The 21692-nt window shown below is 44.9% G+C and overlaps 1 protein-coding gene across 1 annotated transcript in view; it reads left to right on the forward strand.

Moving 5' to 3' along the window:
• The window catches only part of GPA33 (glycoprotein A33), a 39368-nt gene extending 18313 nt beyond the window's left edge, over nt 1–21055 (forward strand). Inside the window, exons 4-7 of the mRNA XM_052637200.1 lie at nt 3808–3960; nt 19566–19685; nt 20394–20526; nt 20917–21055. Coding sequence (XP_052493160.1) covers nt 3808–3960; nt 19566–19685; nt 20394–20526; nt 20917–21055 — 545 coding nt within the window. The remainder of the gene's footprint in view (nt 1–3807; nt 3961–19565; nt 19686–20393; nt 20527–20916) is intronic.
• Nucleotides 21056–21692: the final 637 nt, after the last annotated feature.

Consider the following 21692-nt stretch of genomic DNA (forward strand, 5'->3'; position numbering starts at 1 on the left):
AGTACATGGATATTTCTTTCAAGGTTTTCACTGGGAGCTGTGATGGTCTTAGCGCTGTAGGAACACCTCTCCTAATCTCCTGCACAAGGCTGACACCATCACATTTTATTATCTTATGGCATTTTTACAGCTGTGTTTCAGTTGACCCAGACCAGGTGGAGCGCTGTGATATGTTTTTCTCCTGGCCCCATGGAATCAAGAGTCTGCCTGTTCGTGAAGAGCTCCTCATGCCAAAATCTCTAGTGCAGCAGACTGTTAGAAAGAAGCCTGTTTCTGCTCTGCTGGCCTGTTCTTGTTCTCCCGCTCCAAGGACCTTAGTCCTGACGCAAATAAACAAATAGCTGTGTTTGGTGACCCCTTGCCTCTTAAAAATATACGAATTTAAAGAAAGATGAAACAAAAAAAGACAAACATTCACATATATCATTGGGTTTTATTTCTCCATGTTTTCTTCCGGCTCCTATCCACATACTTATTTCTGTACATAAATGAATTTGTAACCTAACCATAGGAACTTTTCTCATTTCATTTCATTACATGCTGTCTTAGCACTTGCTGTTCTTTAAGCTTCATGCCACTTCAGCAAGGGAATGCTGAGTCCTCTGTCCCAGAATTGGACGCTGTTTCCAATTTAAGCTATTATAATTAATGTTGCATTAAACCATTTTGTGTTCACAGCACTTAATTTTATCTGCATTAGCTCCCGAGAGAGATATTACTCAGCCAGGGAAATGAGCATTTTCCTCCAGCTTCTCTTCTGCACTGTCTGCCCTTCCTCACCGCCTTCCCTTATCCTGGTTCACCCCCAGCTGAGTCCCTCACTCTGCTCCACCTGGCCCTTCTCTGGCTGATTCTGGCTACTCTGGCTTCCGTATTTAACGGCTTTGGTTTTCTTCTGGCAGCAAGCTGGTTTCAGGCAGGACTGCTGCTGCTAAGTCGCTTCAGTCGTGTCCGACTCTGTGCGACCCCACAGATGGCAGCCCACCAGGCTCCCCTGTCCCTGGGATTCTCCAGGAAAGAACACTGGAGTGGGTTGCCATTTCCTTCTCCAATGCAGGAAAGTGAAAAGTGAAAGTGAAGTCGCTCAGTCGTATCCGACTCTTAGCGACCCCATGGACTGCAGCCTACCAGGCTCCTCCGTCCATAGGATTTTCCAGGCAAGAGTACTGGAGTGGGCTGCCATTGCCAGGCAGGGCAGCGGGGCCCAATTCAAGTGTGAATGAATGACTGGATTTCCCCCCTCTCCTCTCTTAGGACCAGCTGCACTTATGAGACGAATTAATTAAATTCGAAGAGCAAAGACTACAAATTTAATCTGAGATTATGAAACTCGGTGAAAAGACTGTTTTGCTTTAGAAAGATAATTGGTACTATATATTAAGTAAACCCAGGAAAAAAGATTTTTACAAGTTTTATTTCCAAATGGTTTGCTGCTGGGCTGATTTTAGGCAGAACAGCTTTTGAATTAAATGGGGTCGTCCATTCAGGCTGCGTGACCTCACAGTAAACTGAGGCGAGCACGGAGCTTCCGGAAGGAGGGGAACCGTCTTGGTCACCAAGGGGCAGTCACCTGGCCCGGGGACCCGGGACCTGGCGACGCCGGGCAGGACTGGTCGTCTTCCCGGCCTTTGGCGCCCCCTGACGTCTGCAGCGGGAGTCGCAGGCTCTGGAGAGGCCTGGACCCCCTCCCTCCCATCACTCCGCCCTCTATAAATATTCAGGTACAATCTACAATCTGTTTAGGAGCTGGGACGCGCCAACTGAGAATCCAAGATCTACAAGAGTCCTACAACCCCCCTCAGCGGGTGGAACGGCTGTTTGAACTAGATCTGTATGATTCTAGGTCCTAGCTGTTTTTGATGGTGAGGGCTGCGGAGGGGAGCTTCGGGGAGGAGCTGGACGGAGTGAGGGCTGGCGGTGCCTAGGATGAGCTGAGGTGGGAAAGTAGTTTGAGGGCTGCGGCTTAGGGCCTGGGGAAAAGACCCTGACACATTCCTGCATAACGTGGGTCTCCTAGGAAGTGGTTGGTCCCTTGTTTGCCGTTATTTCTACTGCTGCCTCTAGGGATTTGTTTTTAATAATTTTCCCTCAGCAAACGGTGGCGTAAGAAAGCTAGTCACTGGATATGTTCAGCATATGCTGGCTCCTAGTCATGCACCCTTAGCATGGTTCTGAGTCAGTGAGAGACTTCGAAGGTGGTGTTGTATTTGTGGCCAGTCTCTCTTGTGGAATAAAAGGTGAGGATCCTGTTAAAGGAGTAAATGGGAGCAAGGGTGAGAGTTTCTATTGGTAGGGAGGGATGTTCCTGGACCTCTGGAGAGCTCAAGACACAAAGCCTGGGTCATGCACAGCTCTGACCAGGAGCCAGTCTCCTCAGAAGTGATGCCCCCTCTGTCCTGCAGATACCCGCGGGCTGGGCCAGCAGGGAGGGCAGAGAGCTGTTTGTGAGAGTAGCCCATGGGTAGCAGCCTTTTCCTCCCCAGGCTGCTTCAGTCCCTGGGGTCTGGGCATGGATACCTGAGTCCTGTTCTTGAACCTAAGGCCTTTTAGGTCTAGGGACTAACTGACTAGGGTGGCAATGGGAAATGCCTTTGATTTGCCCCATGCTGCTCCATGCCTGGCTGCCCCTCACCAAGATAACAGGAAATGAGGGGGCACACCCAGCAACCACCTGCCTTTGTCAGACAGCAAATACCAGAGCAGATGTGAAGCTAGACGGGAGAGGTGCCTCCTGGATAGCCTCTCCCAGCAGCCCTGGGCCTAGCGGAGACGAATTCACCCTCCACGCCCAGTGAGTGTGCGCCTGTGCAGTCTACATTGTAGAAAGGGCAGCGTTGTTTATTGGGGCAAGCAAGCCATCCAAGGGGGCATGTAAAGAAAGAAGCAGGATGGACAGGCCTGCCACTGAGGAATTCAGTAACAGTACTTTCCACTTGTGTCCTCTTCCTCCCACCAAAAATGACACTACCTGGAGTCTTCTTGCCTCAGGGCCTTTGCACAGGCTGCTCCTTCGGGCTGGAGTGCCATCCCTCTCTTTCTCCAACCCTTCCCAGCACCTCCACTACTGGCTTCATGACTGAGTCAGTGTTCCTTGTCATGCCTTTCCTGTCTCAGCATTGTTGCGTCCTGCCTGGTCATTGTTTTGTTTTTTTTTTTTTTTTTTTGCCCCCACTGGATTCCTTAAACACAAAAACTCACACACTCTGTCATCTCCATGCCCAGCAGAGTCAGGTATACAGTATTTTTATAGAACAAACCACTGTACACAGTGGTGTGTTAACTTACAGTGTTGAGTGAACGACCCTAGCTTAAGGTCTTCAGGAATTCTAAGCGATCGGTTAGGCTGTGCATTGAGGGTGGGTGGCCTGTTGGTTTTCGCAGCCTTCTTTCTGTAGGCTTCTTTCGTGTGTGTCTGTTCTTTCCTGCCCGCTCCATCCGCCCAGCCCTCATTCTCTACCCTGCACATAAACCCGCTGCCGCCAGGGGGCTCTCCCATCGCCCAGTCAATTGTGGTAATTCCATTTCATCAGCAAAGCACCGGAAGAGTTCTGCTTAACTGAAGGGAACATTCCTAAGCAGTTAGCATTGAAGGGTTTCAGAGAGAGAGGCTTTCACTGAAACCAAGGGTAGGCAAACTACAGCCAAATCCAGCCTGCAGACTGTTTTCTATGCTGTGTGAGCTAAGAATGCTTTTCACCTTTCTTTGCCTGTGAACAAACAGGCAGTTCATGTGTGTTGGGGTGAGGGAGTGGCTGTCACCAAGCCCCAACTAATTCCTGGCTTCTCTCTGGCTCTTCCCCGGTGCAGTGCCGCCCTCCAAGCCAGACTGCGGCATCCAGGGAGAGACTGTCATTGGGAACGACATCCAGCTGACCTGCCAATCAAAGGAGGGCTCCCCAGCCCCTCAGTACAGCTGGAAGAGCTACAATATCCTGCACCAAGAGCGTCAAGTCACACCAGGTAAAAAGGTCTGCAAGGAAGGCCAGCCCTGCACACTGAGGTGCCGCTGATGTGATTAGCACTGCCAAGGAGGCCCTGGGCTGACCAGTCAGATGCCCCTGAAGGCTGCCTCTCCCCCCTGCATTTTGCACTGGATTACCTTGGACCATCTCTCTAAGCAGCATTTTCCCCATAATAGTGCCCACCTCATAGGTTATTGTGACAAATAATAACATCGTACACGTTACTTGTTTTCTTTATTCCCCATAACAATTCTCTCGAGTAAGCGTGTATCAGTAACCAGTGCTGCACAAGCACTGGTGGGAGTTTAATTTTGACTATGATTATGTCTTAAGGTATACATTGAGTCCTCAAGTCTAACTCTGTGGCTCCACTTAAGGACAGAGAAGTTTCTATTTCCATCCCTTATCTAGGCAGATACATCTCGGATTGCCCTGGTTCCCACCCCAAACTCAACCCTATTATATGGTCCCACCCGCTACACAACTGGGTCTGCCATGAGGTTCCCACATTCTCAGGGAAGGAAATGGTAGGTTCTGTTGTGGTTGCCAGGAGACTGGTTTTGTACCAGGCAGTTTGGTATTTGACCTTTCAATCAGGAAACAAACTGGAAAGAAAAAAGGGGCTGTATAAACATCCCGCTGCATTACCTTGGAGTCAACCAATGTGGGAAAACCCCAGTGGAATCCCTGGGCCCTGTTTCTACCAGCTGCTTAGCCAGCTGCACCCACCACTCCTGAAGATCAAGAAAGACAAGGTCTGCAAAGTCCCATTGGATTAACTTCTGGGAAGGCTTTCTATCCAGTGTGGGTGGAAAGGAAGCGAGTGGTGGATCAGTGGGTATAGACAACAGGTCTGAGGAGATGAGACGGGAGAGCGGGTCCCACCACGTGAGGGCGCAGACAGGGGCCCCCGCCAAAGAGGACTTCAGCTCTCTATACCATTCATTTGTCTGGGGGTAAAACAACAACTTCTGAAAAGTTAAAAAAAAAAAAAAAAGAATTAGTAGAACCCACTCTATTGAACGTAAAATAGAAGATGTGTTATGGATTTCAACAAACTTCTGGATTTGATTACATATCGCTAGCTGGCAAGTTTTTACTGAGTGTGTCAAAACTGGTTGGCAGCTCTCCTCTGGCTGTATGGCCTCCCATCTCTGGGCGGTGAACAGCGCAGGGACTCCATAAATGGTCACAGGTCAGCCACAGACACTAGTTGATCCGGCCTTCCAGCAGAGTGTGTACAGCAGGGGGCTGCATGAGTGCAACATGCTCAGTCACTCAGCTGATTCTTTGTGACCCCATGAACTCTAGCCTGCCAGACTCCCCTGTCCATGGAATCTTCTAGGCAAGAATACTGGAGTGGGCTGCCATTTCCTTCTCCAGGGGATCTTCCTGATCCAGGGACCAAACCTGTGTCTCTTACATCTCCTGCATTGGCAGGCAGATTCTTTACCACTGACCTACCTGTCAGTGAAGCTAGCAGAGGGTAACAAGATGGGAAATGCTGCCGTAGTTTGTATCCAGTGGTGCTAGAACCCAGAGGGGCCGAAAGAGGTTTCTTCAAGGAGGGGGCACTTGAACAGGCAGGAGAGCATGGTGGTTAGGAGCATGCATGGGCTTGGGCTTGAATCCTGGCTTGTTAGCTGTGTGATCTTGGCAAGTTTGTCTCTCTGTGCCTTCATTTGTACATCTGTAAAATGGGCATAAAATTAGTATTTATTTCATAGGGATATTGTGAAGATTTTTTTTGGCTTCTCTTTGCAGCATGTGAGATCTTAGTTCCTCAACCAGGGATCGAACCCTTGCCCCTTGCATTGGGAGTGTGGAGTTAGGGAAGTCCTATTGTGAACTTTAAATAAAAGTACATATGAAGTACTGAGAGCAAGTGTCTGGTAGAATGATCAGCTGTTATCTGAGCTGGTTCCTTAAGAATGAGTAGGCCAAGCATGGAGAAAGCTTTGGAACTGTGCATGCAGGAAGGATGGGAGGTACCACTGAAGAGAAGCTGAGATGAGAGATGATATAGGGCCTGCGCATTGGACTAGGGAGGCTGGCCTCTGCCCTGGAGGATGTGGGGACCCTACTCACAGCTCTCCTGCTCCATCAGGAAAGATTTCTCTGCTTGTTAGAAGCCAAAGCTCAGTTTTCCAATGATCCAAAACATGAGGGCCATAGAAGAGGTTAAATGGAGATTGCTTAGTTACTTTGGAAAAGATTTATTCTGCCTCTAGTTGAGAATTACTCAGAGTCAGAATTGGGACTTGACAGTGACCAAAAAAAGCATCTGGGGGGTGGTGCGGGTTGGGTGTTGTTCGTAAAGACTTCGGCTCTGCCTTGCCTCATGGAGCCCTAGGGAGTCTATCGTGTCATCTTCTGTGGGTCAGTTGAAACCCATTTCTGACTTTTAAAATATTTTAAAACAACCCATAGTGGGCAATCTGGGGAGCAGAGTTCCTCAACCCTCCTACATCTAAAGAGACAATTCTCAACATTGGAGATTGTTTCCTTTAACTTAGATCAGTGGGAGTAAGTCAGCAGTAAAAGGACAGGGAATCTGGAATCAACAAAGGAAGGTTTGAGTCTAGCTTCTTCTGTCACTCGTGGCCTCTCAGACCCTTAGTATCTTCAGCTGCAAGATTGGGATGGTCGTCATACAGCCTTCCCCAAAGACTGGAGAGGGTAAGAGGCGATCACGTGTGTGATACCTCTGAACATCCGTGTGAACCCTGTCAGTCAGCTGAGTTTCATGCACTGAAGGAGTAGGAATCTGGGTAGCAAGGAAGGTGGGAGAAGTAATTCTAGGGGTGGGAGCACTTTAGGGGAGGATGTTCTGAAGGGTGGGCTTCCCAGGTGGGAAAAGAACCCACCTGCGATGCAAGAGACGCAGGAGACCCGGGTTCAATCCCTGGGTCGGGAAGATCCCTGGAGGCGGAAATGGCGACCCACTCCAGTGTTCTTGCCTGGAGAAGCCCATGGACAGAGGAGGCGGGTGGGTTACAGTCCATGGAGTCCCAGAGTTGGACATGATTGGGCACCCTGAGCACTCACTCCCACGTACGTTCTGAAGGGCGGCATGGACGTTGCTCCCAGCAGCCAGGGAAGATCATGAAGGCAGTTTGAGCTTGTTGACAAAGCATGGGATCAGGGAGATGCTGGGGTAGCAGGCAGAAAAGTTAAACCTTGTCAATTTGACATCAGTGTCTCTTACTGACCTGGGCTGCTCTGGAGGGAAACCTCTCCCTAGCTGCCGCAGAGGGAATGTGGAAACCCTTCTGTCCTATGTGTTCCCCTTCTTGACCACGAGGTGTCATTGCAGAAGAAACATTCATTTTGGCCAGATTTCAAGAACGATAGGGTCCTTTCCAGAGGAAAAGGGGCTTGGGAGCTCCAAATCAGAATCAAAACAGGTCTTGTGGCAATGTGTGTGCACTGGTTAATCCGAAAGTAGCTTTTCATGTCCGTTGTTTGTTTTGAGAGACTGAGGAAGGAAAGTGCCGACTCTGACCTAGGCTGCCACATGTTCCCGACCCTAAACAGGGCCAGGAGTGCCAAGCTGGGCTCTGATAAATGCAAAGAGCCTGGCAAGAGCCTGAGGTCTTCCACCTTGATCTGTCTGAAATGTGCTGGGCACATTTAACACATAGACTGAGTTTCCCGTTCTAAAATAGTGGGACTCTGTTAAGGGCCATGCACCCCTGAAACATGTCCAGGTTCATAGGATATTTCTCAGAATGGTTTTGTGTTCCTTCAAGACGCCTCTTAAAAATATAAAAATCCAACTGGCTTAGAAAACAAGGCCATTAATACCATAACCCCATGTTAGAGGTATCCAGTGCTATTAGCACATCAGAAACTCTAACTCATGCTGAACTTGCTTTGGTCATAAACCCTTTCTTACTTTCATATGTTAATATCACATGTAAACAGTGTTCCAGAAAAATTGCCAAGGTATGAAATTCTAGTATGGAAATAGCATGTTACAGAGAATGAGTAACCAGAGACTACCATGCTGAGTTTCAGGGGATGAATCTGGAGAAAGTATATATGAAAGGATTGGAAGAAAATAATCTCAAATCAAAGTGCTATTACTTCCAGCTGGTGAGATTATGAACGATTTTTATTTTGTTCTCTGCTCTTCATAGAGGCCTCCTCAGACCCTTCAGATGAGATTAAGATATAATAGGGCTCCCATTATGAGCTCTAACCACTCTGTAATCACCATTGCCTTATGTCTGTTCTCCCTTACATACACCAAAGGATAGGGACCCTCTTCATCTTGTTTTGAAGTGATGTGATGAGCATAGCAAGATTTTCTCGATTAGACTAAATCGAAGTAATAATTTTATGCCATAAATTCTTGTATATTATGTACATGGTCTTGTAATGAGCATAATGTAATATGAGTTTTTATAATGAGCACCTATTGCTTGTATATGTTATTCTTTCTTTAAAAAAGGTTCTGTTTATATTGGAGTATAGTTGATTTAAAATGTGTCAGTTTCAGAATGATTCAGTTATACATATATGTATGTCTCTTCTTTTTCAGGTTCTTTTCCCATTTACGTTATTGTGCTATAGTGTGCGCTACTAGATTTTTGTTGACTATCTTATATATAGTAGTGTGTTCATGTTAATCTCCGCCTCCTAATCTATCCCTTCCCCTACATTTCCTCTTTGTTAACCATGTTTGTTTTCTAAATCTGTGAGTCTGTTTTGTTTTGTGAATAAGTTACCCTTGTATCATTTTATTAGATGGCACATATTAGTGGACTTCCCTCATGGCTCAGACAGTAAAGCGTCTGTCTACAATGCAGGAGACCCAGTTTCAATCCCTGGGTCGGGAAGATCTCCTGGAGAAGGAAATGGCAACCCACTCCAGTTTTCTTGTCTGGAAAATCCCATGGACGGAGGAGCCTGGTAGGCTACCGTCCGTGGGGTCGCAAAGAGTCGGACTTCACGTCCACTTTCTTTCACATGTAAGTGAAATCACATGATATCTTTCTGTGATTTATTTCGCTTAGTCTGATAATCTCTAAATCCATCTGCATTGCCACAAACAGCATTATTCCACTGTTTTATGGCTGAGTATTGTCTGTATGCACCGCCTCTTCTTTACCCATTCGTCTGCTGATGGGCATTTACGTTGTCTTCTTGTCTTGGCTGTTGTGCATAGTGTGCAGTAAACACTGGGGTGCGTGCATCTTTTCGAAGTATGGTGTCCTCTAGACGTATGCCCAGGAGTGCCATTGCTGGGTCATATGGTAGCTCTATTCTTGAACAGTATTCTGTACTGTTCTCCATAGTGGCTGTACCAATTTACACTCCCACCAATAGTGTAGGAGGGTTCCCTTTTTTCCACACCCTCTCTGGCGTTTGTTGTTTGTAGGATTATTGATGATGACCATTCAGGCCAGGTGAGGTGAAACCTATTTCTCTAACAGTTACTGATGTTGAGTATCCTTGGGTTAATGATGTGGTGCTTTTTGGCCATCTGTATGTCTTCTTTAGAGAAATGTCTATTTAGATTTTCTGCACGTTTTTTTATTGGATTGTCTGGCATTTTGATATTGAGCTACATGAGCTGTTTATATATTTTAGCAATTAATCCCTTGTTGGTCACGTTGTCTGCAAATATTTTCTCCCATCCTGTGTGCTGTTTTTTCATTTTGTTTATGCTCTCCTTTGCTGTGCAAAGGTTTTTAAGTTTAATTAGGTCCCATTTTTTATTTTATTTTTTTTATTACTCTATGAGGTGGCTCCAAAAATTGTTACAATTTAGGTCATTGAGTGTTCTGCCTATGTTTTTCTCTAAAAGTTGTATACTGCCTGGTCTTACATTGAGATCTTTCATCCACTCTAAGTTTGTTTTTGGGTGTGGTGTTAGTGCATGCATGCTAAGTCACTTCAGTCGTGTCCAGCTCTTTGCAACCCTGTGGACTGTAGCCCACCAGGCTCTTCTGTCCTTGGGATTCTCCAGGCAAGAATACTGGAGTGGGTTGCCATGCCCTTCTCCAGGGGATCTTCCTGACGCAGGGATCAAACCTGCATCTCCTGTGCCTCCTGCATTGCAGGCGGATTCTTTACCACTGAGCCACCAGGGAAGCCCGGTGTGTGGTGTTATGTTCTGATTTCATTCTTCATATGCAGCTGTCCAGTTACCCCAGCACTGCTTATTGAAGAAATCGACTTTTATCCATTGTACTGATATTATTCTTGCCTCCTTTGTTGTAGATTAATTGGTCAAACATGTGTAGGTTTATTTCTGGGCTTTTCTCTTCTGTTCCATTGACTTATATTTCTGTTTTTGTGCCAGAAGCATACTGATCTGATTACTGTAACTTTGTTGTATAGTCTGAAGTCAGGGAGCCTGAGTCCTCCACCTCTGCATTTTTTTTCCCCCTCAAGATTTCTTTTGGTATTATAAATCTTTTGTTTCCATACAAATTTAAAATTTTTTTGTTTTAATTCAGCAAAAAAAAAAAAAATGCCATTGGCTTGGATAGCATAGTCATTTTGATAGTATTGATTTCTCCAATCCAGGAACAGGATATATCTTTCCATCTGTGTCATCTTTGATATCTTTCATCAATGTCTCATAGTTTTCAAAGTACAGGTTTTTTGTCTCCTTAGGTAGATTTTTCCTAAGTATTTTATGCTTTTTGATGTGACGGTAAATGGAATTGTTTCCTTAATTTCTCTTTCTGATCTTTCATTGTTAGTACATAGAAGTGTATTTCTGTGTTTTAATTTTGTATCTGGCAAATTTACCAAATTCTTTGATGCAATCTGGTTATTTCCTGGTCTCATTTCTTTTCCAATTTGGATTCCTTTTTTTTCCTTCTCTGATTGCTGTGACTAGGACTTCCAAAACTATGTTGAACAAAGGACATCCTTGTCTTATTTCTGATCTTAAGGGAAATGCGTTCAGCTTTTTCATCACTGAGTATAATGTTAGCTGTGGGTTTGTCATACATGGCGTTTATTATGTTGAGGTAGTTTCCATCTATCCTACTTTCTGAAGTTCTTTTTAATCATAAATAGGTGTTGAACTTTGTCAAAAGCTTTCTATCTTTTCTTTTCTGCATCTATTGAGATGATCATATGTTTTTTATTCTTCAATTTGTTAGCACATTATATCACACTAACTTGATTAATTTGCAGGTATTGAAAAAGCCCTGCATCCATGGGATAAACCCCACTGGATCATGGTATATGATCCTTTTAACATATTGTTGGATTTGTTTGAGTAGTATTTTGTTGAGGATTTTTGAATCTATATTCATCAGTGATATTGGCCTGTAATTTTCTTTTTTGTAGTATTCTTGTCTGATTTTGATATCAGGGTGATGATGGCTTCAAAGAAGGAGTTTGAGAGTGTTCCTTCCTCTGTAATCTTTGCAAGAGTTTCAGAAGGATAGGTGTTAAGTCTTTTCTATATATAAGTACCAAATACTAATGGATTGCACAACTGGAACTCTGGTTAACTCTTCTCTAAATGTTAAATAGAGTAGCCTATGAAGCCATCTGGTTCTGGATTTTTATTAGTTGGGAGGTTTTAAATCACAGTTTCAATTTCAGTACTTGTGATTAGTTCGTATTCTGTATCCTTCTCAGTTCAGTCTTGGGAGATTATACCTTTCTGACATTTGACCATTTCTTCCAGGCTGTCCATTCTGTTGGCGTATGATTGCTTGTAGTAGTTTCTTATGATCCTTTCTATTTCCGTGGTGTCCCTTGTAACTCTTCGTTTGTCATTTCCATGTGTATTGAGTCCTCTCCCTTTTTTTCTTGATGGATCTGGCTCAACATTTATCAATTTTGTTTATCTTCCTGAAGAACCAGCTTTTAGTTTCACTGATATTTTCTATTCTTTTCTTTGTCTCTATTTCATTTCTCTCTGCTCTGACCTTTATGATGTCTTTCCTGCTGATAATTTTGGGTTTTGTCTGTTCTTCTTTCTCTAGTTGTTTTAGGTGTAAGATTAGGTTGTTTATTTGAGATTTTTCTTGTTTTCTGAGGTAAGATTGTATTGCTATAAACTTCCCTCTTAGAACTACTTCTGTTGCATCCCATAGGTTTTGAATCATTATTTTTACATTTTCATTTTCCTCTATAGGTATTTAAATTTTTTTTCTTTGGTTTCTTCAATGATTCGTTTGTTGTTTAGTAGCATATTGTTTGGCCTCCGTGTGTGTGTTTTTCAGTTTTTTTTTTTTTCCTTGTAGCTGATTTCTAATATTTTAGCATTGTGGTCAGAAAAGATGCTTGATATATTTTCAGTTTTCTTAAATTTACCAAGACTTGCTTTGTGGCCCAGCATGTGACTTATCCTGAGGAATGTGTACTTGAGAAGAATGTATATTCTGCTGCTTTTGGATGGAATACTCTATAAATATCAATTAAGTCTATCTGGTTTAATGTTTCATTTAATGTCTGTGTTTCCTTATTAATTTTCTTAAAAAAAAAAATCCTTTTGGCCACATCACATGGCATGTGGGATCTTAGTTTCCTGACCAGGGACCAAACCTGTGCCCCCTGCATTGGAAGTGTGGAGTCTTAACCATTGGACCACCAAGGAAATCCGTCCTTATTGATTTTCTGTCGTATGATCTGTCCAGTGATGTAAATGGGGATGTTAAAGTTCCCACTATTATTGTGTTGCTGTCGATTTCTCCTTTTATGTCAGTTATCATTCGTTTTATATATTGAGGTGATTCTATGTTGGGTTCATATATAGTTATGATTGTTATATCTTCTTGGATTAATCCTTTGATCATCGCATAATGTCCTTCTTATAACAGCCTTTATTTTAAAGTCTATTTTGTCTGATACAGTCATGCTACTTCAGATTTTGACTTCCGTTTTCGTGGAATACCCTTTTTCATACCTTCACTTTCAATCTGTGTGGGTCCCTGGATCTGAAGTGGGTTTCTTCTAGACAGTGTATATATGAGTCTTGCTTTTGTATCCATTCAGTCAGTCTATATCCCTTGGTTGAAACATTTAATCTATTTACATTTAAGGTAATTATTGATATGTATTTTCTTATTCCCATTCTGTTAATTGTTTTCGGTTTGTTTTGTAGACTTTTCTTCTTCCTTTCTCTTCTGTTTTCTTGTGATTTGATGACAAACTTTAGTGTTATGTTTGGATTCCCTTTTCTTTTTTGTATGTGTATCTATTGTTTATTTTTGGTTTGCAGTTAGCCTGAGGTTTTGAAATAACAGTCTATATATATGCAAGATTGTTTTGAGCTCTGGTCTTCTGATTTCAAATGTATATTCCATATGCTGCATTTGTTCTCTCCTCTTCTCATGATTGCTGGTTTCTATATCATATTTATGTGTGGATGATTTCCTACCTTTTCTGTTTATTTGCCTTTACTGATAAGCTTTCCCATTTGTAATTTTCTTGTGCCTTTTTCTCTTCCACCTAGAGAAGTTCCTTTAGGATTTGTTGTAGAGCTGGTTTGGTTGTACTGAATTGTCTTAGCTTTTGCTGGTCTGTAGAACTTTCGATTTCTCCATTGATTCTGAACAAGAGCCTTACTGGGTAGAGTATTCTTGGGTGTAGGTTTGCTCCCCCTCCCCTTTTTTTCTTTTAGCCACACCATGCAGCATGCAGGATCTTAGTTCCCTGACCAGGAATCAAGCCCATGGCCCTGTATTTGGAGCATGGAGTCTTAAATACTGGACTACCAAGCAAGTCCTGGCTTTTCCCTTTTATCACTTTATATTGTGCCACTCTCTTCTGGCATGCTGAGTTTCTCTTGAAAAATCAGCTGATAACCTTATGGGAATTCCCTTGTATGTTAGTCTTTGCTTTTCCCTGTTGCTTTTAACACTTTTTCTTTGTCTTTATTTTGTCAATTTGGTTACTATGTGTTCTTGACATGTTCTTCATTGAGTTTATCCTATATAGGACTCTCTGTACTTCCTGGACTTGGGTCGGGTTTCCTTTCCCATGTTAGGGAGGTTTGCAGCTTTTGTCTCTTCCAGTATTTTCTCAGGGCCTTTCTCTCTCTCTTTTCCTCCTGGGACCCCTATAATGTGAATGTTGGTGTGTTTAATGTCATCCCATAAGTCTTCATTTCTTCTGATTCTTTTTCTTTATTGTGGTTGGCCATAGTGACTTTCAGCATTCTGTCTTCCAGCTCCCTTACCTGTTATTCTGCCTCACTGATACTACTGATTCCTTCTAGTTCATTTTTCATTTCAGTTACTATATTGTTCAGCTGTTTGTTCTTCGTATCTTTTAGCTCTTTGTTTACCATTTTTGTATCTTCCCCATCTGTGCTTTCATTCTTTTTCTGAGGTTTTGGGTCATCTTTACTATCATTATTTTAGATTCTTTTGGGGGTAGATTTCCTATCACCACTGCACTGAATCTTCTTAAGGGGTTTTATCTTGTTTCTTTATCTGGAACATATGCTTCTGGTCATCACATTTTGTCTAACTTTCTGATCTCTATTTCACAAGCTGCAGGTCTATAGTTCCTCTTGCTTCTGGTGTCTGCTCCCTTATTTGTGAGACTCTCCTAGAGGCTTATGCAGGCTTCCTGGTGGGAGGGACTGGTGCCTGCCCATTGGTGGGTAGAGCTGGGTCTTACCCCTCTGGTGGGCAGGACCATGTCAAGAGCTGTGTTTGAAAGAAATGGCAACCCACTCCAGTGTTCTTGCCTGGAGAATCCCAAAGATGATGGAGCCTGGTGGGCTGCTGTCTATGGGGTCACACAACTGAAGTGACTTAGCAGCAGCAGCAGTGGGGTCAGGAAGACTTTAGGCAGCCTCTCTGCTGATGGATGGGGCTGTGTTCCTGTCTTGTTTGTTGCTTGGCCTGAGGCATCCCAGCACTGGAGCTCTTGGGTGGGGCCAAGTCAAAATGGCAGCCTCCAGGAGAGCCCACACGATAGAGTGCACCCCCCTATCTTTGCCTCCAGTGTTTTTGTCTCCACAGTGGCCACAGCCACCCCCTCCCTTCCCTGGAGCCTCTACAAAACCAGCAAATACTGCTGGCTCAGGCTCCTGTGAGGTCACTGCTTTTTCCCTATGCCCCAGTGCACATAAAACCTTGTGTGCACCCTCCAACTCAACAGAGTTGAGTTTCTGATTGCCACAGTTCTGTGGAGTTTCTGTGATCAAGCCCTACTGGCCTTCAAAACCAAATGTTCTGAGGAGTCCCTCACTCAAAGCCAGACCCCCAGGCTGGGCAGCCTGATGTGAGGCTCAGAATTCTCACTTCTGTGAGAGAACCTCTGTGATATAATTATTTACCAGCTTGTGGGTTGCCCACCTGGTGGGTATAGGATTTGATTGGGCATATTGTGAATGTGCCCTTCCTACCATCTTATTGTGGCTTCCTCTTTGTCTTTGGATATAGAGTATCTTTTTTGATGGGTTCCAGTCTTTTTTGTCAGGGGTTGTTTCAGCAGTTAGATATGATTTTGGTATTTTTATGGAAGGAGCTGAGCTCAAGTCCTTCTACTCTGTCATTCTGTCTCCAACCAGAAGCCAAAAGTTCTTTAATAACCATAGATGTGGACATGTGGGTAATCCTTTGGGTGTGTCTTCTCAGACAAATTCACATGAAATATGTGTCTGTACTAGGTATTTCCACAGGCACCGCAGTCTAAGATTGGTTTGTTGGTCACCCCATCAAATGAGGAATCTTGTTCACAAAGTTTCTTGGTCAGAGAGGCCTCATTTTGAAAATAAATGATGCATTTCTATATGATGCTAGCCTTTAGAACCACACAGCCTGTTCCTGCAGCCATTCCTGCAAGTGGCATTGTCCAGAACACCAAGATTCATGTTCTCTTCCATGGAGTGCTTTCTGAGACCACAGTGGGGCAATTACTCATGAACTGTGCTTCTTCTTCATCTATGATCTGGAAGGTCCTGGCATGGTTTTTCTCCTTATCACCCTCTCTGTTCCCTTATCTCTATTTTGTTAAAGAAAGTTGTTGTCAACTGTTTTTGGGAATTCTAGATCTAAAAATGAATTTTTGTTACTGTTTTGTCATTTCTTATTTTTGTGACCTTGGGGAAGTCACTTAACTTCTCCAACCCTCCAGTTACCTCTAGGGCACTGGAGATTGAAGTATTTCTTCCATCCACAATATAAGATTGTTGGAAAAATCAGAGGACATCATATTTGAGGAAGTATAGTGAGTAGCACATTCAGACAAGAAAAATTCACACTGAGATACAATCTTGCAAGAGAGTAGAGCTGGACAGGGAATGGATTGGCCACCAGGGGAACTAGTAAGAGGTAAAGCTGCATTACTATGAATAGAGGTTTGTGACTTTGTACAGGAGTCAGGGATCAAGACCATCCCCAAGAAAAAGAAATGCAAAAAAGCAAAATGGCTGATGGAGGGGGTCTTACAAATAGCTGTGAAAAGAAGAGGAGCCAAAAGCAAAGGAGAAAAGGAAAGATATACTGATTTGAATGCAGCGTTCCAAAGAATAGCAAGGAGAGATAAGAAAGCCTTTCTCAGTGATCAGTGCAAAGAAACAGAGGAAAACAATAGAATGGGAAAGACTAGTGCTCTATTCAAGAAAATTAGATATACCAAGAGAACAGTTCATGCAAAGATGGGCACAATAAAGGACAGAAATGGTATGGATCTAACAGAAGCAGAAGACATTAAGAGGTGGCAAGAATACACAGAAGAACTGTACAAAAAAGATCTTCATGACCTAGATAGCCACAATTGTGTGATCACTCACCTAGAGCCAGACATCCTGGAATGTGAAGTCAAGTGGGCTTTAGGAAGCATCACTATGAACAAAGCTAGTGGAGGTGATGGAATTCCAGTAGAGCTATTTCAAATCCTGAAAGATGATGCTGTGAAAGTGCCAGCAAATTTGGAAAACTCAGCAGTGGCCACAGGACTGGAAAAGGTCAGTTTTCATTTGAATCCCAAAGAAAAGCAATGCCAAAGAATGTGCAAACTACCACACAATTGCATTCATCTCATACGCTAGTAAAGTAATGTTCAAAATTCTCCAAGCCAGGCTTCAACAATATGTGAACCATGAAATTCCAGATGTTCAAGCTGGTTTTAGAAAAGGCAGAGGAACCAGAGATCAAATTGCCAACATCCGCTGGATCATGGAAAAAGCAAGAGAGTTGCAGAAAAACATCTGCTTTATTGACTATGCCAAAGCCTTTGACTGTGTGGATCACAATCAACTGTGGAAAATTCTGAAAGAGATGGGAATACCAGACCGCCTGACCTGCTTCTTGAGAAATCTGTATGCAGGTCAGGAAGCAACAGTTTGAACTGGACATGGAACAACAGACTGGTTCCAAATAGGAAAAGGAATATGTCAAGGCCGTATATTGTCACGTTGCCTATTTAACTTATATGCAGAGTACATCATGAGACATGCTTTGCTGGATGAAGCACAAGCTGGAATCAAGATTGCCAGGAGAAATATCAATAACCTCAGATATGCAGATGACACCACCCTTATGACAGAAAGCAAAGAAGAACTAAAGAGCCTCTTGATGAAAGTGAAAGAGGAGAGTGAAAAAGTTGGCTTAAAGCTCAACATTCAGAAAACTAAGATCACAGCATCCGGTCCCATCACTTCATGGCAAATAGATGGGGAAACTGGAAACAGTGGCTGACTTTATTTTTCTGGGCTCCAAAATTGCTGCAGATGGTGGTTGCAGCCATGATATTAAAAGACACTTACTCCTTGAAAGGAAATTTATGACCAACCTAGACAGCATATTAAAAAGCAGAGACATTTCTTTGTCAACAAAGGTCCATCTAGTCAAGGCTATGGTTTTTCCTGTGGTCATGTATGGATGTGAGAGTTGGACTCTAAAGAAAACTGAGCGCTGAAGAAGTGATGCTTTTGAACTGCGGTGTCAGAGAAGACTCTTGAGAGTCCCTTGGACTTCAAGGAGATCCAACCAGTCCCTCCTAAAGGAGATCAATCCTGGATGTTCATTGGAAGGACTGATGCTGAAGCTGAAACCCCAATACTTTGGCCACCTGATGTGAAGAGCTGACTCATTTAAAAGACTCTGATGCTCAGAAAGGTTGAAGGCAGGAGGAGAAGGGGACAACAGAGGATGAGATGGTTGGATTGCATCATTGACTCAATGGACATGAGTATGAGTAAACTCCAGAAGTTGGTGATGGACAGGGAGGCCTGGCGTGCTGCAGTCCATGGGATCACAAAGAGTTAGACATGACTGAGCGACTGAACTGAACTGAACTGAAAGCTGGATTGTCAAGGCCAGATCTGTAAAATCACGCCCATATTAAGAAACTTGGGCTTATTATTGAAGATGAGGGACTGCCTCTGAAATGTCACTCAGATCCTATTTGCAATTTAGAATATCTCCTCGGAGGGAGTGTGACCCACTTGGTGACAGCAGGGGAGGCTGGCTTTGCAGCAAATTAGAGGACAAAGGTCTCTGACTCTTCTCTCATAATAGTGGTTATGACACAGCATTAATGAGGATGTGTATGTGTGAGCTCAGTTGCTTCAGTTGTGTCCAAGTGTTGGCGACCTCATGGACTGTAGCCTGCCAGGCTTCTCTGTCCATGGAGTTCTCCAGGCAAGAATACCAGAGTGGGTTGCTGTGCTCTCCTCTAGGGGATCTTCCCGACCCAGGGACTGAATCCGCATCTGTTATGTCTGCTGCAGTGGGTTTCTTTACCACTAGCACCACCAGGAAAGCCCATCATTGAGGATGGGATATATAAATTTGTCTAAACATTTATGTTTTATGCTTTAGCTCTCCCTTTCAAGGTGAAGACATTTGTAGGATCATAGATTTAGTAGAACATCTCATGAGGACATCTAGACCATTGCCCTGAATTTGGGAGGATCAGATGCTTTCCCTCCCACTTCCAGATGAGGTAACTACAGCTCACAGAAGTTAAATGGCTTACTTAAATGGTGGAAAAGAAAGATGAAGAGTCTAGACTGACTGCCTGCCTCCTCCCCACCCCACCACACATACACATACATACACAACATACAAATACCACATACACTCTCACACACACCACTCAGGGTAGAGAAATACAGAAGTCAGAGTCCTTGAGGTTCTAAAGCCTGCTTTCACATGAGTCTAAGCTGCAGAATTCTGTTTGTGAAGATCATAAAAATGGTTATAATCGTGTCATCTAATTATAAAACATTTCTGTGTAATATATAATGCATATTATGTTTCCTAGGCATGTACCTCAGGTATTTGGTTGTGCGCTTATATTCATTAGTACTTTATTTCATGTTCACAATTACCCTATTGTGAAGGCACTATTATTATTTTATTTGTAAATAAACAGATTTAATGAAGCTAAGTTCCTTGCCCAAAGTCACAAAATTAATGTGGCTTCAAACACACGGTTCCTGCCTGAATTCTAAGCGCTTCAGAATTGTGCAGTCCGCCTGGTTTAATCATCCCGCAGCCCTAGAGGGGGATAGTTTCTCCACATTCCAGATGAGGCTCAGACATGCTCAGTGGCAATGCTTTTATCTACATTGGAGTTCGGGAGTCCACACTCCTCCCTAGCTGTTTCCATTCTACTATGGTGGACTGTCTCCTCAGCCTGACTCTTCTTCCTTCCCAGTCACAGGACAGACCTTCTCTCTCAGAAACATCTCCACAGAAATGTCGGGTTACTACATCTGCATATCCAGCAACGAGGTGGGGACCGAGTCCTGCAACATCACTGTGGCTGTCAGATCTCGTAAGAGCAATTTGGGGTGGAGGGAGAGTGGGGAGAGTGAAGGCCAGAAGGTGACCGGCTGGGGGTCCAAAGAGTCAGCTGACTGGGAGGTGAGCCAGGCAGCCTCTTGGGGTCTCCCGTTGGCAGGTGACTGAGGCGACGCCCTGATGCTCCTGTCCCAGGTTTCTCTCTTCTGGAGGCTAGCCCGGTTCCCTTTGTTTGGAAATAACACCTAAGACTGGCTTCTGGAGACCTTAGTCCTACCCTTAAGGTTGCTCTGTGGGCATGGGGGAAGTGCCCAGATCTGGCTTCCACAGAGCCTGGACCCCATCACTTGGGGAGGGACACCCTGAGCAGCTTGGAAATGAGCTAGAGTAGGAGCTGGCATGACACCTGAGGGCTTTTTTTTGGAGCCTGAGTAGCTCAGATCTGTTGGCCATCTGGCCTTTTTTGCACCTCCATCCTGAGAAGCATCCTCCCGCCTTGTCTGGTTCCATTCCCACGAGGCTGTGCCTTCCATGGAGTGCCCCCAGAAGCTGGCGGCGCTGCCCCTCGGGCTGGGAAGACAGGCACGGCTCAGAGCCTGAGAGGGGCCAGCTCTCACAGCTGGGGCACTGGCTGTTGTGGCCCCTCACCCCTGGCATGCTCTCTGCATCTTGACTTGTGTTGTGGGCTCGAGCTGGGAACTGTGGTTAGGGCTCACAGGGCTTGCGGCTCTGTCTCTCCCAGCCTCCATGAACGTGGCTCTGTATGCGGGCGTCGCTGGGGGCGTGGCTGCGGCTCTCGTCATCATCGGCGTCACCCTGTACTGCTGCTGCTGCCGGGACACCAGCAAGGCTGAGGACGCCGAGGTCGCACGGCCGTGAGTGTCGGGGACAGCCTATGCGCAAGGGTCTAAGCAGATTAGGGAGGTGTGCCCCAGCTCCTCACACAGCCTCTTCCTCTCATAACACCTCAGGGGGCAGCTGTTAACAATAAAAACAGCTTTTATCCATCCCATTTTATAGTTGAGAAAAGAGTAAATGATTCACCCAAACCCTAAAGTGGCACTGCTATCTGGGACATGACTCCAGAGCCCGTGGTTCTCCAGTCTCTAATCCCAGGGTAGAGTTTCCTGTGGGTGTCCAGGGCCGGGTGTGGGGGCAAGCCTCTGTCATAGGCTGCTTTCTCCTCATAGGAAGCACTAGACCCGGCTCCCTCAGTCCTGAGAGGGTGAGTGTGAACTCTTCCCCTCTGTCCTCAATGCCTGCAGGAATCGGGCGGCCTACCGGAAGCCACCAGAGCAGCTGACAGAGCTTTCCAGAAGACAAGAAGAGGAGGGCGAGGATGACTACAGGCATGAAGACCAGAGGGACACCAGCCGAGAGAGCCCTGACCAGGCTGGCCGATGATCCGGGCCTGCTGCAGGCTGGGGCCAGTGGGAGGATTAGGGGTCATCCCCCTGCCTCCAGGCCTCTCCCCTCCTTTCCAAACCCTACTTTTCTGACTCTTTGTCCCAGTTATTGAGGGATGCTTCATTCCCCATGTTGGCTGCTGGAGGACTTGGCTTGACCTAGCCAAGGGGATGTCACTTTTGACTGACCCTGCCAAGTGCCCTCCCCTTTGAAATGACCCTCCTATTACCCTCAGGGCCCTTCACCTTGGACTAGGCAGCAGCCTCCACTTCCCCATGGCACTCCTGCTCCCCAGAGGTGATACTAGCCTCAGGATGGCAGAAGTTGCCCTCCCCACTGTGTGCCCAGCACCCAGGGGAACAGCACCTGGCAGAGGTTTTGCATGCAATGCATTTTTGTTGAATGAGTGAAAGAACAAATGAGTACATAAGGGCTTTATTTATCCAACTTTGGTGTGAACTCCTTGCTTTGGACCCATGTTGGCCTGGCCTCAAGCTCCCTCTCCAGCTGCATCTCCCACAACTTTTCTGAATATTCCAGATGCTCCCTGCAAGGGCCACCCCAGCTCCCACTGCACACTCCCTTGTGGGGTTTTGCTTTCTCCTTTTGGCTGGGAATGCCCATGAAACTCCCA

Source organism: Budorcas taxicolor, chromosome 3 (assembly GCF_023091745.1).
Source record: "Budorcas taxicolor isolate Tak-1 chromosome 3, Takin1.1, whole genome shotgun sequence".
In the NCBI taxonomy this organism is placed as follows: domain Eukaryota; kingdom Metazoa; phylum Chordata; class Mammalia; order Artiodactyla; family Bovidae; genus Budorcas; species Budorcas taxicolor.